General features: G+C 47.8%; 1 protein-coding gene across 1 annotated transcript; it reads left to right on the top strand.

Moving 5' to 3' along the window:
* The first annotated feature begins 1,832 nt into the window (after positions 1–1,832).
* LOC113178980 (lipopolysaccharide-binding protein-like) lies at positions 1,833–27,145 on the top strand. The gene is made up of 14 exons (XM_026383332.2): positions 1,833–1,956; positions 3,648–3,762; positions 5,128–5,256; positions 5,653–5,808; positions 9,819–9,882; positions 12,305–12,368; positions 13,842–13,933; positions 15,730–15,906; positions 16,735–16,905; positions 21,158–21,225; positions 23,994–24,039; positions 24,851–24,914; positions 25,861–25,937; positions 27,113–27,145. The coding sequence occupies exons 1-14, from the start codon at positions 1,833–1,835 to the stop codon at positions 27,143–27,145; spliced, it is 1,380 nt and encodes a 459-aa protein (XP_026239117.2).
* The last annotated feature ends 574 nt before the right edge of the window (positions 27,146–27,719 follow it).

The raw sequence follows: 27,719 nt of genomic DNA on the forward strand, positions 1-27,719 counted from the left end.
TTCCCTTCCTCTTCCTCAAGGGAACAGAGAAGGGGAGAGGGAGAAGGAGAAGGAGGGGGTGAGAGCGAGAGAGCAAGAGGGACAGACAGACAGAGACAGAAAGAGAGGGGAAGAGAACACACACACACACACACACACACACACACACGTGTCCCTGAAGCCACAAGAGTCACGGAAAGCCAGCCCGGAACCAGGGGGAGGACATTAAGGAGGCCTTGAGGTCGCCATTTTCACATGAATAGGACCAAGTCTCCAAGAAGCCAAGAGGACCAAAAAGTGATACAACAAGGACGGAGACGTCTTGACGGGAGCTCACTACCCAGGGGACAGACTCGGACAGAACATGAGCATCAGCAGTCACTGAAAATCCAAAATCATCTCGTGTTCACTCTCTGACAAGAACCTTCAGGATGAGCTTCCTGCTCCCGGCTTCACACCTTCTCTCCTGCCCCTCTCCTCCACCCCACCCCTGGCCCACACCCTCCCACTCCTCCTCGTGCCCTCTAGAATGCCCATAGCACTGGCCGGGGCTGACCTCTCCACCCAGGACACCATTCCTCTCTCTGTTCATCCAACTCCTACTTCAACACCAAGCTCCAGCACCCACTCTCTGGCGTGCTCCCTCGAGCCCTCCCGCACTTCCTGTGTCTCCTGACACTGACTCAGCAGGATCGTGCCTTGATATGATGGAAAGGAGATAGAAAATGGGAGGACCCAAAAGAGAGATGAAGCCAGGCACAGTGCACGCCTGTAATCCCAGTGGCTTGGGAGGCTGAGGCAGGAGGATCACGAGTTCAAAGTCAGCCTCAGCAATTTAGTGAGGCCCTAAGCAACTCAGCAAGACACTGTCTCTAAATAAAATACAAAAACAGGTGGAGGGGGTGCTGGGGATGTGGCTCAGTGGTTGAGTGCCCCTGAGTTCAACCCCTGGTACCCCCTAAAAAAAAGAAAGAAATTACTGAAATACAAAACAACATGAACTAAGCTTAAAAACATGAAGGCAACCCGTCAGAAAGGAAGATATGCCGCACTTATGTGAAGCCCAGAGTAGGTAAAATTACTATGGGGCCCTAGAGGGCAGAGCAGCGGTTTCTGATAGAGGGTTCAAGGAGGGAGATTGACTGGGGAGAGGCACAAGGGATTTCCTGGGGTGATGGAAAGTTCGACAGCTGGATTATGGTGCGGTCACCCAGGTGCATGCCTGTGTCAAGATCCATGGTGCGGTACACTTAACATGTATGCATTTTATTGCATATAAATTATGCCTCAAAAGCTGATTAGAAGCAACACAGGCAAGAGAAAACCCACTTGGAGTTCCTGGATACACCTGTTGTGTTTGTGACCTGATTTGATCGGCTCTGGCATGATGTCAGTAGAGAACAGTGGATGGCGGCCCAGCCAGAGGGCAGAGCACGGGCAGCCTGGTTGGAGAGATCAGTGGCACGCAGCCATGCTGTGATGGCCCTCACTGCCAGCTGGGTGTTTAGACTTCAATTTCCCGATAACGGGAATGAATGGCTGGTGTTCAGCTAGAGAGGGGTGTGACAGGAGGGGAGGAGGAGGGGCCCTCCCAAGCACTGAGCCAGAAAGTTTGGAAGAGGAAGAATTGGGAGGCGTGGCAAACAGAAAACTCAAACAATTTCACAAGCAACCTTTTCATCATCTCAAGTTGCTGGGAAATAGACCTCCACCCCACTCCCCAGTTGGCTCAGATCTCATCCGGCTTCTGGCTTTATAAGTACCTCAGCCTCTGCCTTCACCTTTGGTAAGGGAGGCTCCTATGAAGAGCCTCTGACCAACCTCTGCAGAGGAAGGAACTGAGGAGGGCAAGGATGATGGCCAGACCGTACCATGTAGTAGTGGTCCTATTGCTGCTGGAAAGTTCCGCCAGGTTTGGAGAAGGAGCTTCTAATCCTGGAGTTGTGGCCAGGATCACCAGAAAAGGCCTGGAATATGGTAAGGGAACTGAGTTGCTTTTTCTGAGGCCCATTGCTGCCCACCAGAATGGTGTGGTCACAAAGACAATGAGTCACAGGATGGGGTTCTTCCACCACCTGGTTTGGACATCTTGGGATACGTTGTGGGTTAGGTCAATATATTCAAATTCCTCATCTTGAATATCAGAGGGTCAGCAATTTTCCCACATTAAAATTTCTGGGAGCCAGGTGTGATGCACACCTGTCATCCCACCACTTGGGAGGCTGAAGCAGGTGGATCTCGAGTTAAAGGCCTGTCTGGGCAATTTAGTGAGACCTCATTCCCCCAAGAAAACTTAAAAGGGGGCTGGGGTTATAGCTCAGTGGTACAGCACTTGCCTAGCATGGGTGAGGCACTGGGTATGATCCTCAGCACCACATAAAAAAATAAAAAATAAAAGTCAAGTTCTTAAAAAAGCAGGGGGCGGTGTCTGGGGATGTGGCTCACTGAGAGAGCACTTGTCTAGTATTGCCTGAGCTCCACGACTGAAAAAGAAATTACTGGAACATTTGCTAAAATACAGATTCTGGCCAAGTATGGTGGCCCACACCTGTAATTCCAGCAGCTTGGGAGGCTGTGGCAGAAGGATCATGAATTCTAAGCCAGCCTCGGCAACTTAGAGAGACACCATCTTTAAATAAAATATTAAAAGGGCTGGGGAATTGGTTCAGTGGTTAAGCGCCCCTGGGTTCAATCAAAAAAAAAAAAAAACAGATTCTGGGGATCCACTCAATATTGACTGGGGCCAGACCTAAAAATCTGCTAACAAACTGTCCAGGCAATAGTGAAGGGGCAGGAGATTTGACCAAACTGTAGCAGATGATTCCTCAAGAGCCCCCTGTAATTCATTGTTGCTCAAGATCTATTGAAGGAATAAAGAACAATGATTGCCATTTACCTGGTGCTCTGAGTCCCAACCCAATTTAATAAGCCTTTAGGTTACTATCATGGTTACCATTTTCCTGACCAGGAGGCTGAGGCTCAAGGGATTGCATCAGTAGTAAGTGGCACATTGTCAGAACCTGCTGACAATCTGTAGCAGAGATGCTTACGAAAGACACACGCACACACACGCATTCAGTAGAAAATGAGCACCGTCTTTACTTTTTTCTCTCTTTCTTTTATACAGCATTGTTAATTAAAACAAGGGAAAAGAAAAAACATCCTTTCGGCAGCTTAATCCTTACAAGCATGGATAAACATTTTCAGGCAAACTTTGTTTATGGTCACAGTGCTCCATATTTCTTATCAATTAACTTGTGGTTAGTTATTCCCAGGCAAATATATATAAATTTTATATATATATATAAAGAATGTTCTGCCAAGTGTAAAATTTATACATATATAATATACATATATATATATAATATATATAATTTTTATATATATATATATATATATATATATATATATATAAATTTTACACTTGGCAGAACATTCTTTTATCTTCTTAAGACAGCAACAAGGACACAGTTCAAAGAGTTCATACTTTCTCACAGAACTCCTTGTTTTGCTAAGCACAGCAAAACTTAACACTGTGTGCGTGAGCACACAGCACATCTTGCGTTCTAACCCAGCGTGTGTGATTCTACAGCCCGGCCACCAAATCTGCCTCCCACTGAATGAAGCCACTCGGCTCACAGATCCTTCTTTTCCCCCTCCCCACCCAGCAAACCAGTATGCAGTGGCCACCCTGAGAAAGGAGCTGCCGGCCATCAGGTTGCCTGACTTCTCAGGAAGCTTCAAGATGGGTTGGTTTGGACGGGGGAGCTACAATTTTCACAGGTGAGGTCTCCTTTCCCCAAATCAGGGGCCGCAGAGGAGGAAGGATGGAAACCTAGGATCCTGGGGAAGGGAGTCGGCAAAGCAGAGGGATGATGGCCAGCTCTTGTGGGGCTTCCAGAAGGGGGGGGGGTGTGCTCCTTGAATCATCAGAACGAGAGAGAGACCCTTAGAAATCATTCCCAAGCCCTCGGTCAGTCCTCCAGAAAGACTCAGTCCCTGAAGAGGTGTCTGATAGGAGCTGACCCCACTGTGGACGTGGAACCACCGCCAAAGGCAATTTCTGGCAGAGAGAGAAGAAGAAACACCCTGGCTTCTCCCTCTTCCCTCCACTACACTCCCCTCAAGTACTTCCCATTGGCCAATTCTAACTAGAAGCCAATTGCAAAGGAGCCTGGGAAATGTAGTTTGCACAGGTCAGTCCCAGTCCACGTGGTTCAGAGCATGGGAAGGCCAGGGAATGGATCTAAGAGCCAATAATCAAATGGAGAGCATGGTGCGTGCCCACCTAAAGAGGACAGCGCTTCTCGCCTGTAGTTGGTCAATGCCGTGGGGAGCGTGGCATTTTCCTTTGGATTTTTTCAGGACAAGCCAGAAATCTAGTTGTTTGCCCACATTTTTACAGCTGATTCATAATTTATAAAAAAAAAAAAAAAAAAAGTACATAGGAAAAAATATATATATATCCCACAGGTTGCCAGGGAATGATCTCTGATCCGAACCGTGAGTCCTTGTTTTTGTTCTGTGGTGCTGGGGATGGAACCCATGGCCTGGCGTATGCGTAACTCACCCATAGCCCCAAGCCCTTGTTTCTATTTGAAGTAATGAGGGGCAAAGAGCAGAGGGGACAGCTGCTTCCTGGAGACCTCAGGGTGGAGACAGGACAGGTAAAGCCAGGCCAGCTCACAGGGTGCTCGCCAGAGTCAGGTCAGCAGGGTGGACAGGAGCAGCCGTGAGGATGTGTGTCAAAGGAGAGAGGAGGGCCTTGGCCTTGGAGGGTTGGAGAAGCTTCCTGGAGGAGGCCTGAGCGGATCTTGAAAGAGGCACAGGAGCCGGTTGGATGGTCCTTTGTGGGTTAGGTCAATATATGCAAAAGAGAGTGAGAGGAACAGGAGGGGACTCACTCAGGGATGAACAGGCCCCTGTATTTTGGTTTTAATTTTTATTATTATTTTTAATGTTTTTAGTTGTAGATGGACACAATACCTTTATTTTATTTATTTATTTTTAAGTGGGGCTGAGGATCGAACCCAGGGCCTCATAAGTGCAAGACAAGCATACCAGCACTGAGCTACAACCTCAGCCCCATGCCCCTATTTGTTTGTTTGATTGTTTTTTAATGGGTTTGACATCTGCTTTCCTCCCCAGCCTGAAGATCCATCACTTCGAGGTCCGAAACTCAGATCTGAATCTACTTCCAGGGCTGGGAATCAGAGCTTCCCTGTCCAACAACGATCTGTCTATGGGTGGGAACTGGAAGGTGAAAAAAGGATTCCTGTGAGTAGCACTCGGGTAGGAATGTGGCTCAGCTCTGGGCAAGGGCACACCCTCCCTCCCTCCCTCCCTCCCTGGTTATTCAAAGTCGGGTCTATAAAGGACCCAGATCCAACAATCCTTAAGCTTTAGTTTCCTTATCTGGGAAATGGGGTTAATAATAACACGTCTCAGAGATGCCGTTGTTTAAATGAAACAGCGGAGGTAAGGCATTTAGCAGTGTGCCTAGCACATAGCAAATCCTCAGTGACACTGTTTTTAAAGAGAAGGGGAGGCCCAGGCAGGAGGCACAGCCGGTTAGTGGGAACCTGGGAGACAAATCTGGGGCTGTGCTTTGGTTGCTCTTCTTGATGGTGACTCAGCTTATACAGCAGTTTACTTCTCATTTCCCCCAACCAGCAACCTGAAAGGCTCGTTTGATCTGAAGGTGGATGGCATTTCCATCTCAGTCTCTCTGAACTTGGGCAAGGATGAGACTGGGCGACCCACGGCCTCCGTAAACCACTGCAGCAACTCCATTGGCCGAGTGAGCGTCCGCATTTCTGGAAGCTTAAGGTAAGTGACCTCAACACACTGGCTAGAGACAGTGCTGCCTCAGTAACATGCTCAACCCTCATTCAGCCCCTCTAACAGGCAGAAGAGCAAGATTTCCAGGGTCTTCAGGAGCAGGAGTCCGTGGGCCAAATTCAGCCTGCCACCTGTCTCTGTGAATAAGATGTTATGGAAATAGAGCCACGACCACTCATTTACATTTTGGTAGTGGCTGCCTTAGCTCTACAATAGTAGAGCTGGGTAGGGGCAACAGAGCCCACAGGACAGGCAAATGCCCCAATCATTTACTATCTGTCTCTTTAAGAAAACACATGCTGATTCCCAGGCAAGATGGTCTTCAGTGGGAACCCAGCACACCAACGAGATTTGCCCATGGGGGATACTCAGGGGACACTGAATGAAGGGTGGCAGTCTCCAGCACGACTGCTTTCCCAGTATTTGAGTTGTCACAGCATCACTCAGCTCCTGGCAGGCAACTCCACTGGCTTAGCTGATAAGACTCTCTTGAGGGGACTGTCAATCAAAGAGTCCACTGAATGGTGGAAACCTACAAGGAGTGCTGCACCTGACAGCAGGGGGCCAGTATCACCCCGAGGGTTGAAGGTCAGAGAGGGAGAAGGGCGTTGCAGATCTAGAAGGGTACCCGTGGAGGAACACGGCCGTCACCAGGACACAGTGGGGCAGCAGAGCAACAGAAGCCCAGCAAGAGGGCTTGGGAGGTAAATCGGAAGGACAGAGCTGGACCTGGCAGGCAGCAGGGGCACACAGGGTAAAGAGCCAAGCCCCTCTCTGCTAGAAGCTAACGTTCTGGGGGGCTCGTTGACAAGATCAAAATGCCCACGGAAGCGTGGAGACCTGCCATCCTGGGCTTGCAGGCGATTTGTGTTTTGGGAAGCAGAGACGGTTAGTTGTTCATTTACTCACTGATTAATGTTTTCTGCACAAATGCTTGGAGGCTTCAGCCGGAATCTGCCAAAGGAGAAAGGAAACTTTTAGTTGAGGCTCAAGCCCTCGGAGCACTGTCTTAACCAGGCGGTGGGCTGCTGTGACCAAACACCTGACAAGAACACTTAGGGGAGGAAGCATATTTGAGGCTGTCAGTTTTAGTGGTCTTCAGGCCGTGATTGGCCACCTTCCTTGCTCTGGGCCTGAGGTGAGGCAGGACATCATGGGGAAGGGACAGCAAAGGAAAGCTCAGCTCACGGCAACCGGAAAACAGGAAATGCAAGGCCAGAGACCAATTATAAACCCCAAGGCACGGCCCCAGTGACCTAAGACCTCCAGCCACGCTCTGCCTGCCTAGAGTTATCTCCCAGTACTGTAAATAGTCCTTCCCAATTATTAATCCATCAGATGAATCAATCCACTCATCAGGTTATAACTCTCACAATCTGATCGTTTCCCTCCTGCATCGACACAGAGCTTTTTGGGTGGACATCTCATAATCGAACCCTCACAGGTGGACATAGTCCCCATTTCTCAGGAGCAAATTCATGAAATTCTATGCAGTTCACACACACACATAGTGTGGCCAGAAAAATCTTTCAGCTGTTTGCTTGTTGGCGGCTGCTACATGATTGGGGTTCTAGGGATATATAGAGAGAAAACATGGTCTTGACCAAAACGGGAAAGTTTGTAGCTTTACCAACTCATTCATTTAACAAATACTTATTGATTCCCTTATTATTTACCAGATCCTGATCTAACTGCAAGATCAGGATATATATAAGAGGAAGCAATAGACAGAGTCTCTACCCCAGTGTGGTATTAAATATTTTAGTATGTGATGAACTACACTTGACATAATTATGATGACATGCTCATAAGGAGAGACCAGGTGCTCTGAATGCAGAAGGACTGGCCTAGCTTATGCATAAAGACAGTTTCCTGGAAGACAGGATATCAGAAATGAGCCTGGAATTTAAGCAAAATGGGAAGGGGAGGAGAGAGCTTTACTGGCATAAAGAGAAGCACGTGCAAAGATCCTGAGGCATGAAAATGCTGTGCTTTTCAGGAAGTAAAAAGAAGTCAGTGTACCTCAAAAGGATGGGGTGGGGGTTACCAGAAGAATTTAAAGGATTAGGCAGGAACAGGATTATGGATTTTCTCTTACGGGGCAGTGGCAAGCCATTGAAGGATTTTAAGAAGTCAGAGGGGTAATAAAATCAGATTTTTGCTGTAAAAGACAGCATCTTTAGGAGAGATCCGAGTGAGGCAGCACAAAGGGAAGGAGACAGGTTGCAGGCAGAGGCAGTTGTCAAGGTGAGAGATGATGGGCTGCAGACAGCTGCTGACGCTGGAAGCGGGAGAAGAGGTTGAACTTGGGCAGGAAGGCAGGGAAGGAGTCCAGGGTGACTTCACGGAGTCTGTGACCCACGGAAAAACCTCTTACTGCTTCAATATGTTGGCGCAGGTTGTAGGCCTACCCATGGGTGTAGAAGGTTTTACTGGAAGCAATACCCCAACCATGGCCATCAGGGACCCCAACCAGGGTGTCTACAGCAATAGCCGGCAGCTCAGGCCCATCCAGGGACCAGGGTTCAGGCAGGCTGTGGGTCCCAGGTTTGCTCCGGGGGTAGAGCTCTGGAAAGTTCAGGATGCTTTCTGTAGAACCCAGGAGGCACATGGTTTTACTATCGTAATACACACCTGCACCTGCTCAGCACCTCACCAGCCATCAGCCAGCAGGAACCGAATGGCAAAGGAAACTTCACGAGAGAGAAAAGGTTGCCAGAGTAAGTCAAGTAACTTAGTCCCTGTGTTTCCAACAACTTTTCACCCTCGACTACAGTCTTTGGAAGAACACGGTGAGGGAACCCTATCCCGGTCCTCACTTCTGCCAGGGGGTTGTCTGTGGTCGGAGGGAGGCTCTGCAGGTGACTTTATCTGCAGTGGCTTCGACTCATCGGATCTCCATGAAATTAACAAGTGACTAAACTAAACTGTTGAACTGCTGGGGAAAAAAAATTGTTTGGCAGGCTTGGGGAAGGTATAAAGAATAGGCTTAACCCCCACCTTACACCTTAAATGTTTTCAAATGTTTTTAATAGGTGATTTATCAAAATTCAAGATGTGCAAAAGGGTACAGGGTGGGGAAATCTCTCTCCACTTTAGTTCCCTGCCGATCAATTCTCCTTGCTAGCAGCAACCAAGGCTGAGCATCCCAGGTGTGAGTCCTGAAATTCTCTGACTGCCCGGGTGGGTATTTAGTCTTTCAGTTTTTACACAGAGAGGAGCGTGCTGTATACAATCTCACATCCCTAGCTTTTCTTCACTTCGCGAGTATTTGTAAATCCTTCCTCATCAGAAAGCAAGTTTCCTTTTCAAATTATTCCATTACGAGAAGATTCTACAATGACTTAGCAGTCATCTGTTGAAAAACTGGGGCTGAAGATGTCACTTAGCGGTAGAGCACTTGCCCAACGTGCACGAGGCCCTGAGTTTTGTCCCCGGCACCAAAATCAAAATAAAAGAGACAGGAATGAACTTGAGTGGTTCCCATGGAAGCCAGGGGATAGAGTCGTAGCTCTGACTGGATCCAGGTGTTTGACCAGCATCACTGGGAATCTCTGGCTCCTGGTTCTGCTTTTTTCTCTATTGGTTTCATTCTGAGGCAGGGTCCCCCACCCTAGAGTGGAAATGATGGTCACCGGGAGCTCAGGCTTCCTTGGTCCTCAGTGAAAGCATCCTTTACCATAAAAGCCCTGGGAAAAGCTCTCATTGGTCCACATTGGGTCACATGCTCATCTCTAGACTAATCAGCATGAGCTCTGATTGGCTGAACAGGGTTTGCTACTCATTCTTAGACCTGGGGGCTAGGGAAGAAGTGGGCCTTAAGATGTACATAGTTATACTAAAGGTTGTCCAGGGTTTTCCCCCTTTGGATTAAATGCATCTGCCTGGGTCCCATTGTTGAGATAAAATGGGGAAAGTTCAGATCCCTGGGTAGCCTTCCTTTTGGGAGCCTAAGTTCACCTTAAAATGTATCCTGACCTTCTTTCTCTTCTCTTCAGATGGATCCTGAATCTCTTCCGTAAAAGAATTGAAAGCAGTATCAAAAGAATCTTGGAAAACCAGGTAAAAAGATACACATATTGGTCATTAGCACATGAATCACCAAGCATCTGCTTATTTGATATTTGGAAAGAGCCTTTTCCCTTAAGTATGTGGTCATTTGAATTTGCTTAGAAACACCTTCCTCATTCACGGTGCAAAGCAAATGTCAAGGCCTTCTCAGGTTTGTGTGAGCAGCACGCTAAACCGGCATTTGGAACTGACCAAGGTTATTTGATTATCTAACTGTTGGTAATACTAGTGAGAAAGACTGGCAATAAATGATTTTGAATCCCTCACACCATACAGAAATTCAATTCCAGGTGTTCTGTGGATTTAAATGCCACAATATATCTTAAAACTTTTTTAGGAGAAAATCTAAGGTATCTATCTCACCTTAAGAACTTGATTTCCCAAGTAAGACCCCATATTGAGAATAGCAGTGGGAATGGCCTTGGTCTTGGTGGCAGAGAGATACCTCTTCATTTTACACTCCATGCACTGTGGGACAAGTCAGTGAGCCCACCGGAGACAATGACCCCTACCTTGAAGAAAGTTGGTGAGGATTTCATGAGATAAACTCACAGAATATCTGGTATACAAGTGGGGCTCTGCGCACTCACATCTCAGAGCCCTGTCTCAACTGGACTCACCTCCTGGTCTCTTCCCTGTTGAGTACTTGAGCTCTGTTGTCAGATGCTCAGAGTTTAAATCCCAGCTCAGTCATCGTCTGGCTGTGAGGTCTTGAATAACTGACTTAACTAACTCTTGGAGTCTTAGGATTCTTATCTGTAAAATAGGAATAATCACAAGATACAACATGTACCCTGCTGGGCTGTTCTGAGGACCAGGCAATGTGATATACTTAACTAGTGAGCACCCAGGGATAGAGTAAAAGCTGAGTGAATGGGGGTAAGGTTATTTATACAGACAGTTGAGCTCCCCACCAGTCCTGTGTGGGTTGCAGTCACTGACCTACAATTGAAAAATCTGGATGCCACTTGTCCAGAGGGAATGAGGCTAGTGCTAGGCAGGCTGAGCCCAGGGAATGGACAGGTTCAGATGTCATCTCTGACTTAAGTTCCCACAGAGCTGTGAGTTCCAAGTTCCAGGAGGCTCTGCAGAAAGAGGATCTCTGGCCAGGGGACCTGGGGGACAATGGAGAAGATCTAAGGAGGTCACACTCCAAGCCATGGAAGGGCTGGTTCCCTGAGTAACATTGCCTGGCTCAAAGGTCTAGGAGAGGCTGGTTGGGTCTACCTGGAAACCTCTGGCTGGCTTAGATTAGAATTTTGCACTAAAACAATGCTTCTCAAAATGCAGAAATCTCCAGAGTTGATTTTATGAATTATGAAGCCTCGGTATTAAATCATGCAGAATGACAGAATAAGTAACTCCAGTTGCAGTATTCTTTCTATTTCTTCTTATGTCAAAGACAGGACATTTCAGTGGGGTTTAATGCATCCTAAACAATTTTTTCCCCTAAATACAAAGAGGGCCTTATCTAATTAGGCAGCAGCATCTGGCCAGACTTCCAGAGCATATTTTTATAAATCCTTCATGTTCATTTTCCCAGTTATTCCCTCTTTATGCCAAAGGAGACCAGTTTTCTACTGACAAGAGATAGTTTCTATATTTTTATTTAATGTATGTGATTTTAATAAGACCACCTGGTAGAAATAACAGACAGTTCAAAAGTGAGAAAGGCAAAAATCATGAAGTTGGTGTAGGAATCGCTGAAATTGGGAAATTACGAGACTGGGAGCTTCTGGGACCGCCCCAGCCTGGAACTCCATGGCTGACGGATCCAGCAGGAAGCTGGCAGCCAAGGCGGACCCTGGAATCCACTGGAACCCGCCTCTGCTTTGCTTTGGCGCCGTCTAGTGACTGCAGTCAGTACTGCCTGCGGAGGCTCCCCCTTATTCCAGAGGGGCATTAATGGTGAGGTTTCAGGAAGCAAGTAGGAAGAGGAGTCAAAGGGGCCAGGGAATGGGGTGTGGAGTCTCTGAGTCCAGAGTTGCGCCCTGTACTAAGGAGCTCCACTGCTTTGTCCCCCTGTTCTAATAACTCCGTGTAAGTACTGCACTTCTTGGTGCCTTAGCTGCCAGCACCACATTGATCTGAGGACAGTATCAATAGCACACCCCAGAGCAAGGCCAGCCTGACCACCAGCCACTTTTAATGTGGATTCCAGGAAAGTCCAGGAACGTAAACTGGGCCCTCCTGCGTGAAAGGCCAGTCCAACTGGAACAGCGGCCAAGTGCTGTGTGCATGGGGGGAGTGGTCTCTCCTTCCTTTCCATCATATCCCTGCCCTGCGCACACACAGAGGTGCCCATGGGACAGGAATGCCACCAGGGTTCCTAGAGAGGAGTGGGGAAGCCAAGGGCATCGCCAGGGAAAGGCGGAGGAAGGACTCACCCCACTTTCTCACCCACTTCCGACAGATCTGCGAAGTGATCAAGAAGTCATCAGACTCGCACCTGAAGCCCTACCTCCAGACTCTGCCAGGTTTGGAGCCCTCCCACCCGACTTCTCTGGGTGCCTGCAGATGCCATGTCACTGGGCCTCCCTGAAACCGTCACCCCTGGGGCAGCCCTGGGAGAATTGCCATTGAGTATCTCCATCCTGCAGAGATGGCTTTGGGGTGACCATCTCTCCTGGGATCTGTTCTCTGGAGATGGGGAGAAAAGGGATTGAGGAGGTATTCAAAAGCCTGCTGGGAGCCGGGTGCGTTGGTGCATGCCTTTAATCCCAGGGGCTCGGGAGGCTGAGGCAGGAAGATCACAAATTCAAAGCCAGCCTCAGCAATTTAATGAGGCGCTAAGCAACTCAGTGAGACCTGGTCTCTAAATAAAATACAAATTGGGCTGGGGATGTGGCTCCGTGGTCGAGTGCCCCTGAGTTCAATCCCCAGTATCTGGCGTGTGCAGGCTGCTTTAACAAAACAGGGTGCTGTGAAATCCCTGGGTGGGGCTGAGGCCCTCCCACCCTCACCTCTGCTGCCACAGGAACACAGGGGGTCACCAATGCTCCTGGAGACTGTCTCAGACTCCTGTGATTCTCAGAATACTGAGCCCAGCCTTGGTAGCAGGCCCTGTGTGGTCTGGCCTGTCCATCCCAGTCCCCAGGGTCATCTTGCTCCTGTCCCCACTCGCTCAGCCACATGGGCCCATGAGTCCCTCTAGCTACCACCTCCGTTCTGCTGCACCGTCTGCACCCACATTGCCCCCTCTGCCAGGAATGCCCTCTCCGTGTCCCCCCCGCATCCACTCAACACCTCCTCCTCCAGATCCCAGCCCCAGCAACCCCTCCTTCAGAAACCCTGCTTGACTCCTGTCCAAGCTAAGTTGCCTACACCCGCTCTGCCCCAGTTGCATGGCTGCATCACCCTACGGACTTCTGCTGCCTGATACAGCTGCAGTGTTACATTTATCTGCTCAAGTGTCTGACTGCCTATTTCCCCTCTGGACTCGTGAGGACAGAGACTTTGCCCACCTTATTCACAGCTGTTTCTTTGGCACCTGCATCACGCCTAGTGTAGAGCAGGTGCTCAATAAAATATTGAATGTGCCCAGTGCAGTGGCACCTGTCTGTAATCCCAGAGACTGGGGAGGATGAGGAGGATGATTGCAAGTTCTAGGCCAGTCTCAGCAACTCAGTGAGACCCTGCCTCAAAAAGGGAGGGGGTGGCTCAGGATATAGCTTGGAGAACCCCCTGGGTTCAATTGAATGAGCAGAGTGGACAAATAAGACAATCTCTCTTTCTCTTTCTCTTTCTCTCCCCCTCCCTCCCTTCCTTTTTCCCTTCACACCCCCCCTCCACTCCTTCTCCCTCTCCCTTCCTTGGCTAAAGGTACCAAGAATTGGCCCCAACCCCATTTCCGTGTTAATGAGTTCCTTGGAGTTGTGCTGCATAAACTTGCACAACTGTAATTAGCTGGGAACAGTGTGTTCACAGGCTGCTTCTTTCCTTTCCCACAGTCACCTTGATGATTGACCAGGTTGCTGGTATTGACTACAGACTGTTTGGAGCTCCCCAGGTGACCTCTAAAAGTGTGGACATACCCATCAAGGTAAGGGGCTGTAGAGAGAGCACCTTGGAACTGAAGACTGGTAGAGCATCAGATTCACCTCTCAGAGTCAGCTCTTCCTTTTCCTTTCAAGTTCATCTACCTGTTAGTCACTGTCCCTGACCAGTGTTCAGGGTGGGCACAGGTGGCACTAGTCACAACAGACCAAGACCTAATGCAGGGGTTCTGTGAACCAATGAGGTAAATCTGTCTGAAAAAGGGAGGGGGTGGCTTGAAGGCCTGGGCTTGAAGTCCTGGCTCTACCACTTATGTGCTGGGGTGCTTGGGAGAGTTATTTAACCTCTCTGAGCCTCTATTGAAATAATCATAGCCTTAACCCCTCAGAGTTTACAGGAAATTAAGTGAGATGATGTGCATAAGATTCCCAGCAGGTACCTGGCACTTGTATGCATAAGGGGACACTCTCTACTGCCTGCATCACCCCTCGCAGACTGCACGATGGCTCCCTAGAATGTCCACATCCTAACCCTCAGAGTCTGTAAATGTCACCACATATGGCAAAAGCACTTTGCAGATGTGATTAAGGGCCTGGAGATGGGAAAATTATCCTGGTTTATCCTGCTGGGCTCAGTGTGCTCACAGGTCCTTACAAGAGGGAGGCAGGAGGTGAAGAACAGGAGAGGGGCGGGAAGTTAGGGGTGGGGAGGAGGCCTCAAGCCAAGGAGAGCTGGTGGCCTCCAAGGCTTCAGAGTCTCCCTGGAAGCCTTCAGAAGCATCACAGGCCCCAAACCTGTGGGGAATTAATTTGTGATCCACTAAGATTGTGGTCATTTCCTACAGCCACAGAGGAACCGGACACACCCCTCTGCATTCCCAGTGTTCCCTCTTCACTCCCCGTGGGTGGAGCCAGGCCCTGGAGCTGCCTTAGCTCACACTTACCTGCCTCTTGCTGTGGGTCAGTTCTAAGAGTTTGTACAAATAATAACTGACCGAGATTTCATACCATTAGCCCCGTCCCCTTTTTTAGGTGAGGAAGTTGGTAACTGGCCCAAGGTCCAGAGCTAGCAAGACGCAGGATTCCAGTCCTGGCGGGGGGCTCCAAACTCCATGCTCTTCACCATGGCTGTGCCTCCTATGTCATGGTCCCCTGAGGACACAGGAGGCTTGGTCCACCCCAAAGGGATGCCACGCTGATGAGTGGTTCCTGTTGGATATGGAAAATGAAAACCCCCAACTAGTGAGGACTGGGAGAAGGGAATGGAAAAGAGAGGCAGACACGGATAGCTCTTATCTCTCTCAAGATCAGCCTTTTTTCAGATGCTGGCCACGGACAGGGAGAAAGTGTTTCTAAAGACTAGACTGACTCTCTAGGAAACACTAATCTCTCCCAAGACAGCTCCTCTCCAGGTGCTGGCCACTGACCCCCAGCCCCAAAACCCAAATTCCTGAGTGCTCAGACTGACATGCGCACTAAACCACCCACAGCCTACGTGAGCCCCCAGTCCCCTCCTTTGTTCAGTGGCTCATTTTCCACCAGGAGCGTGGGTCCATTCCCCCAGGGGTAGTCCTCTTCCTAATTAAAAGGCTGAAATGATCCATGAAGTTTGCCCCCGGCCGGGTCTCTTTGGGCTATCAGTTTCAGGCAGCTGTCAGGACCCAGGTAGTGGGGTCTAGAGGGAATCTTTGAGCACATTGACCCCTCACTCTGGAGAAGAACCCTACCCCAGCTGTCCCCAGGGCACAGGAGGCCTCCACCTGGCAGGCTTTGGATGCTTCTGCCTGAGACCTTCACCCTAACAGGTAGGAACTGGGGTGACTGGTAAGTTCTCTGTCTCCAGGGTGAATTCTTCAGCCAAAGCCAACGCACCCCAGTCCCTTTCGATGCCCCAGCCATGATGCTGCCCCAACAGTATGACCGCATGGTCTACTTCGCAGTCTCCGAGTACGTCTTCAACACAGCCAGCAGGGTCTACCACCAGGCTGGGCTCCTGAATGTCACCATCTCAAATGGGCACGTGAGTAGGGGAGAGAAGGAGGCCGGGCACCAGCAGAGGGCTTCAAATGGGACTAGAGATCCTTTGGGTGCTGTGGAACATGCATCAAGGGGCTGGGTACAGTTTACCCAACAGAAAAAAATGGGTAAAAAAATAAAAGTTCCTCATTTGTAAAATCAATTCCTGTCATCCCCCGACTCCTTGTGGCACAAGGACATGGGATCTGGATTTGACCACCTGGATTTGAATCCTGGTTCTGCTATTTCCTAGCTTTGGACTCAACCTCGCTGGGCTCGGTTTCCTCCTTTCACAAATGGGGATGAGGATGGCATCTCCCCGCCCCCCGAGATTCTCACATGGGAGATAAAAGCAATCCACCAGTGCCCACATGCAGAGGCCCTTCTCGGCACAAATGCAGGGCCTTGGGCAGGCTGATCACTGGGGGCTAAGCCGATGATTATCAATATTTATTTGATGTTTCTATAGAGGCTAGTTGAAAAGTGGCAGAGGCAGAGCAGAGCATTCAAGCTCCAGCCCCCAACTCACCTGCCAGACAAGGCAAGCTGGCTTTGGAAGGCATCATGGTGACCATCTGAAGTCACTTAAACACATCCACTGGGTGCTGTGTCACCTACACACTTCATCAAGGTGCCCCTTCCCACCCTGACAGCCATCTCTTGGAAAGGACTTCTGGAAAATGTGTTTCCCTCCATCCTGGGATATTTCCCCTGCTGGCTTAGGACCCTTAGAGATCTGCCCCTTGGGGACCTGCCCATTTGGCCTTCCCCACCGCATCTCAGGGTCCCTGAGGTCTCTGCTGTGCTATGAATATCTGCTCCCTCTCTTTAGCTGGCCGGGTTGTTCCCCAATATGCAAGTACAATTGGAGGCATCCCCTGAATCAGAGCCGCACCTGTGGTTCACTCCTGGAAATGTGACCCTTGCTCCTGTGATGGACGTCCAAGCCTTCGGCATCCTGCCCAACTCCTCTGACCGCAGGCCACTCTTCCAGCTCAGGGTGGTAAGTTTGGCCCTGATCAGGCAGCAAAGGGTCCTGCTTGCCATGGGTGGAAGTCACTCCCTTAGCTGAGAGGTGACTACAGAGTTGATACCTGCAGAAGGCTATTCATGCCTCCCAGCAGCGTCAGTGGCCCCCCTTCCTAATAACCAGGCTTCCTAAGTCACCATGGCTCACCAACTGCCCACAAAGTGGCAAGAAACCTCGAGGCTTCGCTCCAGCCAAGTTGAACATTTTCACTTTCTCACTGTTTCTCTCTCTCTCCATATACACATTTTTGAGGCACCAGGGACTGAACACAGGGGCACTCTACTAATGAACCAACCACATCCCAGACCTTTTTTATTTTTTATTTTGAGGCAGAATCTTGTTAAGTTGCTCAGGCAGGTCTCCAACTTGAATCTGCCTGCCTCAGCCTTCCAAGTCTCTAGGATGACAGGTGAACACCACTACACCCAGATGTTTGCTGTAATCTTTTTACATTTAAAACATCCCCCAATCTTGTTCAGTAGAACTGGAAGTAGAGTATTTTTATAAATAAAAATCATAAAATAATTTTTTTTTTTTTTTGGTTCTGAGGATTGAACCCAGGAGCACTTAACCACTGGGCCACATCCCCAGACCCTTTTATTTTTATCTTGAGACAAGGTCTTGCTAAGTTGCTTGAGGATCTTGCTAAATTGCGGAGCCTCACCTCAAACTTGCAATCTTACTGCCTCAGCCTCTCAACTGTGCAATTATAGGCGGGTGCCACTGCTCCCAGCATATCAAATTGCCTTCTTAAAGAAGGTTTAAAGGCAGCATAGTATTTGGCAACGCTGTCTAAACTGATTTGCAATCTTAACAAAACTCCAGGTCAGTTTTTGTCAGCTGACAAGCAGGAGCCTAAGATTCACATTGAGATTCAAGTTACCCAGAACTGCCAATGCAGTTTTGAAAAAGAAAAATAAAGTTGGGACTCACACTTTGCTATTTCAAAACTGACTATAAGGCTGTGATAATCAAAGATAAACATAGAAATCAATAGAACAAATTATGAGTATAGCAATAAACTTCATATTTATGGTCAGTTGATTTTCAACAAGGAGACCAAGACAATTCAAAAGGAATAATAGTTTTTTCCCCCAATAAATAATGCTGGATATCCACCAGCAAAAGAATGAAATCATACCCCTTTATTACACTATACACAAAAATTAGTTCTAAATGGGTATATACCTAAATATAAGATCTAAAACATAAAACTTAAAAAGAAACATAACTTTTGGGCCTGGAGTTGTGGCTCATGGTAGAGCGCTCGCTTAGCACATGTAAGTCTCTGGGTTTGATCCTCAGCACCACATAAAAATAAATAAATAAAATAAAGTTATTGTGTCCACCTACAACTAAAATGTATGTATGTATATGTAAACATATACATACATATATACATTATACACACAAATATACACATATAGCATAAATCTACATGAGCTAGGCAGAATCTTCAAAGATTTAACACTAAAAGCATAAACAATAAAATTAAAAATAGATAAATTGAATTTCATCAAAATTAAGAACTTTTGTGCTTCAGGGGATGCATGAGAAAGTGAAAAGACAACCCATGAAATGGAAGTATTTGCAAAATATATACTTGATAAGGAATTTGTATCCAGAATATAAGAGTTCTTATAACTCAATAACAAAAAAGAGAACTTCAAAAGGGGAACTTCCAATTCTAAGAAGAGAGAATAGATGTCCGTTTCCCCATACCTCCTGCTAAGTTCAACTAAAAACTCTAGACACTGGATACAAAATAAATGTAATAAGACTCTGTAGAATGGGGAGAGAAGGCAGATGAGCCAGGGATCTCAGGGTCTGGAGGACAACCTGGTAATGAGTTCCCTCCTTCAAATATCCCAACCTGGAGCTGAAGTCAACAGCCCAGAAATGCCAACAAGCACAGATAAAAAAACTCTTCTCTCTCTAGCCAAACACTAGAAAAAAAAAATTATGCCTTACCCCCAAGCCAGAAAAGGCCAACTGGGAAGCCAGATTTCTAGTTTTCTTTATCTTTCTTTCTTTTTTTTTATTTTATTTTTTTTAATTTCCTCATTTTTTTTAGAATTCTAGAATTCTTAAGTATAAGAAGGCTGTGATTGCCTAGCAAAGAAAATGTGTGTGTTATATATACTTCAAACAGGCATGAGTTATAGTGCCATTGGCTATGAGTTCAATGTTAAGGAATCAATAATACATACATGTTAAGTAAGGTATCTCTAAACACTCATAAAACAAAGTTATAGATTGATCAGTTAACAAAATGTGACGAGAGACACAAAGGAACTTAATCTTGTATTTCCCCAAAGGGCATTGATTCAGTATTCACTAATCCCATGTTCACAGCAAATACATAGAACTTAACTGCCCCAAATAACAAACTTGACCATAGCTGGAGATTTTAACATCCGCTCTCAGCAACTGACAAAGCAACTAGATGGAAAACCAGCTCAGATACAGAGCTCAACACCACCAACCAAACAGATTTTTTTTCTAACAGGCTTTTTAAAAACTTTCATTCAGGGCACAATGGTGCACAGGCCTGTAATCCTAGCAGCTCAGGAGGCTGAGGCAGGAGGATCACAAGTTCAAATCCAGCCTCAGCAATTTAGTGAGACCTTCTCAAAATAAAAAATGAAAAGGTTTGGGGTGGTTCAGTGGTTGAACAACCCTGGATTTAATTCCCCAGTAGTAAAAAGAAAAAAAGAACAACACTCATACCATGACCCATAACAGTGAAATACATCCTTTTCAAATGTCTACATCCTAAGACAGACCATATCCTGGCCCATAAAACAAGCCTTGCTGGGCAAAGTGGCACAGGCCTGTAATGCCAGAGGCTCGGGAGGCTGAGGCAGGAGAATCACAAGTTCAAAGTCAACCTCAGCAAAATCGAGGCACTAAGCAACTCAGTGAGACCCTGTCTCTAAATAAAATACAAAACAGGGCTGGGGATGTGGCTCAGTGATCAAGTACCCCCGAGTCAATCCCCAATACAAACAACAACAGCAAAAAAAGTGCAAAACTAAAAAATTAAAGAATTCAAAACAGTCATATGTAGCTAGAGTAAGCTAATTACCATAATAAAAATAAATTCTAGTGGTCTAACCCAGTAAAAAATTTATCTCACATAAAATCAATCAGTCATTTCTAGTTGGCAGATGGCCTTCCACATGGCCATTTAGGGACCCAGGTTCCTTCTGCCTTGTGATTCCTCTCTCCTTTAAAGCTTCATAGTCCTCTCCACACAGTTCAGTAGGTGCAGAAAATAGGTGGAAGATCATAGAGGTCTTTTAATTGACCAGGTCTTGAAGTAACACACATCTTTTATGCACACCATCCATTGGCTAAAACTTAGTCACACGGTCACACCTAACTGTCTGGGAAGCTGGGAAATATGTAGTCCAACTGTGTGCCCAGAAGAAAAGGAAATGGGTCTTGGTGTACCCAGTCTCTCCACACATGTTGCTCGGGCATTTTTAATATTTCTTGGCTACCATTCAAGCCTATGTGGACCTTGTCCACACATGAGCAGAAGCCAGCCTTCTGTCCTTGGCTGAGACACAATCTGGTTCCCTTTTCCTGTCACAAGTCTTTGGGACATCAGTTAGGTTTCAAATGAAGCTGTTCAGTGGTGCCACCCAAGCACTCAACCAGGTGTTACAGGTAGGAGTTCTCCCCCTGGTGAGAAGTGGCCCAGGTGGACAGCTGACCATCCCAGCTGGCACGGGGCTTTGAGGGACTGACCGATTCTATCACCTGGCTCAATGCCATCCCTCGGCAAGCCAATCCTCAGTCTCCAAGATGGGTGTCAGTAAGTGGCGTCTAAATTTCTCCCGGGCTCAGGGACTCCATGAAAGTCCCTTAGGAGTCTTCTCTGAAGAACTCGGTCAAACAGACTAAAGTGTCCCTGTTCAAGTTTGGGCTTATTCCCCTTCCCAATGCTTTCATTAAAATGGAGACATGTGCCAGGAACCGAGGCACCCACCTGTAATCCCAGCAGCTCAGGAGGCTGAAGCAAGAGGATCATAAGTTCAAGGTCAGCCTGGGCAAGTAAAAGGGAGAATGAAGCCTCAGCTCTCCCTTTTCTGTGCCAGCTGTGGGGCCACCACACACCACGCACAATCCTGGGTGGCTGCTTTTGCCCATTCGTTCCACATGGCCACATGGCCTGGGGTTTCTTGGATCAGGAACAAGTGGTCTTTTGCTTTTGTAGAAAACCAACTTCTCCATCTCCATCAGCGTGAACTCCGATAGGATCGTTGGCTCAGTGTCCCCAGAAAGGTAAGACAGCAGGAGTCGGGAGAGGAAGGAGGGGGGACAGCGACATGCCGACAGTGGCCATAACAGTCAGCATGGTTCACTCAGGACTGAAGGTGACCCATGGGGGCAGCTCTCCACCAGATCTGAGTGCCCTCCAGAAAAGGCACAGTGACAATGCCTCGGGCAGAAAGCTGGAAGGGGGAAGAATCGCCCGGTGTCTCCAGATGCCTGTCGCTCCAGGCTCCTCCTGCCCGCCCAGCAGGCTTCAGAGGAGCTGGAATTTCTGGAAAGGAATAGTGTAGGTCAAGATGGAGGGTAGAGCTTGAAGCTGTGTTCACAAGGACTTTACCTCTGAGGAAAAAGTGTCCACTGTCACAAAGCGGAGATTTTGGATGGAAAATTGAAGCACCCCAAGCCACTGCCCACTCCTCCCCTGCCCAGATTCCCAATCCATAGGTTTAGATGGTGGATCAATGCAGAAAGAGTTCAGGCTTTGGGCAGCAGAGATTATACCGCCTCCTGGGGGTTGGCACCTGTCCTCTATACCTCATGTCCTCTGTGCCAAGCCCCACATCCTTGTATTTTTGTTTTTGTGGGTTTTTTTTTTTTTTTTTTTTTTTTTTTTGGTACTGGGGATTGAACCCAGGGGTGTTTTAACACTAAGCCAAGTCCCCAGCCCTTTTTATTTTTTTAAAATTTCATGACAGGGTTTCATTAAGTTGCTTAGGGCTTCACTAAGCTGCTGAGGCTGGCTTTGAACTGTGATCCTCCTGCTGCAGCCTCCAAAGTTGCTGGGATTACAGGTGTGCAAGCCCCATGTCTTGTCTGCTCTGGGTGATGCTCCTTGCTAGATGTGCTTGGGCTGATAAAATGCCCTGGCCCCATTAAAATGAACGTCTTAGGATGCTTTAAAAAGAGAAGCTAATAGCCGGGCGCAATGGCACATGCCTGTAATCCCAGTGGCTTGGGAAGCTGAGGCAGGGGGATCACAAGTTCAAAAGCCAGCCTCAGCAAAAGTGAGGTGCTAAGCAACTCAGTGAGACCCTGTCTCTAAATAAAATACAAAATAGGGCTGGGGATGTGGCTCGGTGGTTGAGTGGCTGAGTTCAATCCCTAATAACCCCTTCCCCCAAAAGAGAGAGAGAGAGAGAGAGAGAGAGAGAGAGAGAGAGAGAGAGAGAGAGAGAGAGAGAAATTAATGGTGAGCCTTTGGGGCAGTGGGAAAGCTGGTAGAGACAGATGGACTTCTGGAGTTCCCTAGAGTTTGCACGTAGGCATAGACCTCCTGGTTGGGGGTCTCAGGACAGCCAAAGACTTTAGCCCTCATGAATGAAGATTCGAAACGTGAGAAATCTCTAGGGAGTTTTTAATTAAAGAGACAAGACTCTAATTACCTTTAAACCAGCTCCAGGACGGCTCCTCCTAGCTCCAGCCTCCAGCCACCTATTGTGGTAGCGAGGTTTACTGAAGAGGCAAGAGAGCGAGAGACACAGCGAACACGCCAGGGAGTGGACTTTTATTGGGGAACAAAAAATTCTGGGGAAAATCCCATCCAATGAAGATTAAGGGGACAGCATCCCAAGGTCAGGGGCGACAATTGGGTCTTCAGGGTAGTGGCCAGACATGCCTCTGCACGGAAAAGCCCTCGGACCTGAGAAGGGTGGGGAAAGCTCTGGACACAAGATATGCCTATGCGCCTCTCACCCAGCCAGGGAGGTATCTCAAATCACGTGCGAGGATGGCCTCCCACAAAGGTCTGGAATGAGGATTTTTCCAAGGAATTCTCAAAGACCATTCTACCCCATGATAGAAAGCAGGGAGATCCATCCTGGGCTATTGGAATTCCTGAATAAGGGAACCAGAGCAAGAGGAGAGCCCAGCAGGAGGAAAATCAGTGGAGACCTGATTTCTACAGTGACGGGGATCAGGTGCCCCTAGCCACTGTCTTCCTTCACTCCTGCACCAGTTGAGGGGCCTTGCTTCCCTCTTTACGTCATGTTTCCATCTAATATAAATCACTGCCCACTTTTACATTATAAAAGAAAAGTTGGAAATTACCTAAGTGTAAAAACAAAATCACCCCTAAACTTGCCACACAGAGACTAACTCTGCTCATAAGTTTGTTTTCTTCCAGACTTTTTTTAATTTTTTTTTTTTTTTGTAGTTGTAGATGGCCAGAATACCTTTGTTTATTTTTATGTGCCTCACACAGGCTAGGCAAGCGCTCTGCCACTGAGCTACGGCCCCAGCCCTCTTCCAACCCTTTTTAAAGTACATTCCTTATACAATTGGAAACACTGAGTGGAATGTTTTATATTCCACTTTTTCCATATAATTTTTTTTAATACTGGAGAATTGAGCCCAGGGGAGCTTAACCACTAAGCACATCCCCAGACCTTTTTATTTTTTATTTTGAAAAAAGTTCTCACTAAGTTGCTTAAGGCCTTACTAAGTTGCTGAGGCTGGCCTGGAACTTGCCTTCCTCCTGCCTCAGCCTACCGGGCCGCTGGGATGACAGGAATGTATCACCACGCTCACTTCCACTTAATATTTATTCCATCATAATTTCCTTATTAAAATGCTCTGCAAACATTCTTTTTAACAATGGCGCTTCCTCTCAGATCACAATGCATACCTTAACCCACAAGGGACACACTTCGAGGAACTGCGGGCCACCCAGTCTCCAGGCAACAGGCCTTTGCCTCCAAACACACTGCAGATTTCACTGGGGTGACAAGAAAATGGGGGTCACGGCCCAGTGACCCACACTTGTCTCTTTCTCTACACAGTGAGCTGAAACTTGAATTGAAACACTCCAACATCGGTTCTGTCGACGTGAGTTACTTTTCATCAGTGTCTCTCAATCGTCTTTGCCAAGACAGGTTCCAACCAAGTCCCAGACAGAGATGCCAGGAGGAATGAGATCCCATATCTGAAAGTTTACCTTATACAAAGGGCTCCATCTGAGGGCTAAAGAGCAACAGGCTCTTACAGCGAGTTTTGGAGTAAGATACAGGCTGTGCCACCTGCTAGCTAGGTGATCATGGACAAGGTGCTTAATCTTTCTGAGTCTCAGTTTCTTTTACTGAAAATGAGATGAATGGCATCTACCATAAATGGGGCCTGTCACATGAAATGAGGCAGTGTTACGTAAAACACTTTGACCCAGTGCCTCAGACACAGTAAGCTCTTGACTATGTTCACAATTGGAATATGAATGGCTCAGCGTCACAATGCCTTATACAAACCCCTGAGGACGGATGGGTTTAGGGATTGAGAATATCTGAGACATAATACAGTGCATGCATCCTTTGACTTCCCCAGCAAGACCAGGGGAAACTCTATAATCAAACAGTGATATTTTTGCAACAAAACCTAACAATGTTCACATAAAGTGGCATAAAGAAACACGAAATAGCACTCACATCATGGTGCGGCATTCACTGGGCCTGCATGCTCTTACAGAAAGTAAATGCAGAGACTAGGGTTTGCATTGTGAGCAAGGGGCTGTTTGGAAGAGTGGTAGTCAGTCAGCATCTGTGCCTTAAATGGGGTGACGTCCATTTTTCCAGGGGTGGGACCGGATGTTCCTCCCTTGACTTCTCTTTCTTCGTGTCCGTTTGTTCTGGCCCCATCTGTGCTCCAGGTGGAGGAGATGGAAACCATCTTCAACCTCTTCGCACGCGAGGTCATCTACCCTTCTATCAATGGTAAGAAGAGCTGCCACCACCTGCACCAGAGTACAAAGGCTGGGTTCTCCCCTCCCCACAGGATTCCTGGTTCATTCGTTCAGCAAGTTGAGCCTCTCTTCTGTGCCACCTGGGATGCTGGCAATCCACGGCCCATGCCCCATAGTTCCCACCTTGTTAAGAAGGCAGATGTGTAACAGGTGCCTATAGAAGGGAGCTCAGGGAACCACAGGAGCTGGGAGAGAGCATGGACTTAGAGATCAGGCAGAGCTCCCTAGACATGAGGGATAAGCTGTCTCAAAGCTCAGGAGTTAAGCCAGGTACAGTGATGCACGTTTGTAATCCCAGCAACTCAGGAGGTCAAGTCAGGAGGATTGCAAGTTCAAGGCCAACCTCAGCCACTTAGACCCTATCTCAAAATAAAAAAATTAGGGCTGGGGATGTATCTCAGTGGTAAAGCACTTCTGGGTGCAATTCCCAATTAAAAAAAAAAAAAGACATAGGAGTGAGGCCAAAGGAGTAACATAATAGTTGACCCCTAGCAGGACACCTAGTTAGCATCCCTGGGTCCCAAGCCAGGGGACCTTGCTGGAGATAGTACTTGTCCAGCGGCTGCCTAAGAATTAGCAGACCTCCCACCCTTCCCTCTCCAGTTGGCCTCACCATCTACATCTATGACCAAGAGATAAGAGCAAAACAAAGATCTGAGAGAGGGAGAGGCAGAGTGTGGCCCTCAGGGATGAGTCCCTAGACATGAACACTGCACACCCAGGCCTAGCCACTTCAGGTGGGGGTGAGGTTGGGCTCTCAAATGGATTGATAGAGGCCCAAGAAGCTGTCCACATCCATCCCCTCCTGAAGAGGCTGCATTTTCCAGGCCTCTACGTCCCCACCCTAAACCAGCTTTGGACCCAGTAGCCAGCAGCTGACTCATGCTTTCTATCGCCTCTCGCTGTTTATCTTCCAGCCCAGCTCAAAAAGGGATTTCCAATCCCCGTTCCAAAGAACATCTTCCTCAACAGTGTGGAGCTCCAGATTCACGAGGTGAGAAGTGGGATCTGGGGGGGCTCTAAGCCCTGTTGGGAGGCTGCTTCAGGGGCTGGTGGAGATGGAAGCAAGCCCTGACCCCCACATACAACCTGGACCTAATTTTTAAGAAAAAATAATAATCTGTTTCAAATGTTGGAGTCTAAATAGCATCTGTAATCTGGATTCTTGACTTCATGTTCCAAAACTCACTTCTCAACAATCCGATAGTCACTGAGCATCTGTGACTTCAGGGCACTTCAGCCGTGCACAGCAGGAACATGAGATGCCACTTCTGGGTTGATGAGGGGCCATCTGAACAGGCCTAGAATCTCATTGGTGGTGCGTGGGTCTCCCTGGGTCACTGACCAGCCTTCCCACCCACAGAAGCAGGGGATGGTGTGGAGAAAAATAGAGCATGCCTTCTAGGTGGAAGGAACTTAGCAGGGGCAGAGGCAGCACAACCAGAGCACTTTCATAGGCCCAGAGGTACTGTGTGCCACTGTCTTCGCTGTTCACAGTGGAGTTTTTTGGTGGTGGTGATAGAGGGAGTTCTTGAGATTTAACTCGGAGGCATTTTACCACTGCGCTATACTCCGGGGCTTTTTTTTTTTAATTTGAGACAGGGTCTCACTAAATTGCTGAGGCTAGCCTTGAACTTGCGATCCTCCTGTCTCAGCCTTCTGAGCTGCTGGGATTACAGGCGTGCACCACTACACCCAGCCACAATATATTTTTTTTTTTAATGTTTTTATAGTTGTAGATGGGCAACATGCCTTTATTTATTTTTATGCAGTGCTAAGGATTGAACCCAGTGCCTCACACATGCTAGGCAAGCGCTTTGCCACTGAGTCACAACCCCAGCCCCACACAATATATTCCAAGGAAATCCTGGACAGCATTTCCCTGGAATTGAGTATCGCAGGCAACAACCAATTGTGACTTATTTTTCTGGGGGCACAAATTTTAGAGAAGGAAGGTGACATTTGTGGGTATCTGACAGAAATGAGTAACTTGGGAGATGCAAATAAATTCCTGGGGACAGGCAGTTAATAGGACAATTTGTTGCGAAGGTCCCTAAGGCTTCTGGTTGATGTAAGAATTGGCCTACCCCACTCAACCTTCTCTTCCAGAAGCGCATGTGTGGCTCAGCAAGTGACCTTTCTTGACTGTCCTTTTTGCCTTCTCTCTAGAACTTCTTGCTCTTAGGGGCCAACATCAATTAGACTGTGGCTAGAGGAGTGACCATATCACAGCCGGACCTGCCCTTGACCCAGTGGAGGCTCAAAGGCTGCAGCTACTCTCTCCCATGAGCTCCTGCTGCCTTACCGACAGTTGTCACCAGAGAACCTATGACATCTGAAGACATCTGACCTGGAGACCTTCCCAACTTTCCTCCTCCCTTTTCTCCTTCCCCCGTCCCCAGGTGTTTTCTTTGGATCCCCTGCTTTACCCTGGGGAGCTCAACCTGACTCCATACTAGTCTACACTAGAATCTACTTCCATTAAGGAAAAAAGCACCAGCAGTGGCCAGGCACCAAGCAGCCCAAATTAAACACAGAGCAACTAAGTTGTATGAGTCATTGGATGTTGTGGTTAAGAGATCAAGAGTCAGATGGACATGTGCTCAAAGCCTCATTTGGCTCCTTACTGGGTGATACTCTGAGGTGGGACCACAGCCAAGCATCCAGCCTCTAGATAGGGCACACATTTGTTCAACAAACCTCGATTTCAATTTTCTGATCATTTATCCACACTGGCCTCTTGTCTGCACTTGATGCTGGGGAGGGTGCGAAGGTC

This window comes from Urocitellus parryii, chromosome 6, assembly GCF_045843805.1.
Source record: "Urocitellus parryii isolate mUroPar1 chromosome 6, mUroPar1.hap1, whole genome shotgun sequence".
Taxonomy (NCBI): Eukaryota; Metazoa; Chordata; class Mammalia; order Rodentia; family Sciuridae; genus Urocitellus; species Urocitellus parryii.

What these genes read in the sequence shown, in the direction of transcription:
- LOC113178980 (XM_026383332.2), top strand. Translation starts at nt 1,833, where the DNA reads ATGATGGCCAGACCGTACCATGTAGTAGTGGTCCTATTGCTGCTGGAA. An exon ending in AAAGAATCTTGGAAAACCAG is followed by an intron (nt 9,883 to 12,304) that starts GTAAAAAGATAC and finishes CACTTCCGACAG; the next exon opens with ATCTGCGAAGTGATCAAGAA. An exon ending in CTACCTCCAGACTCTGCCAG is followed by an intron (nt 12,369 to 13,841) that starts GTTTGGAGCCCT and finishes CCTTTCCCACAG; the next exon opens with TCACCTTGATGATTGACCAG.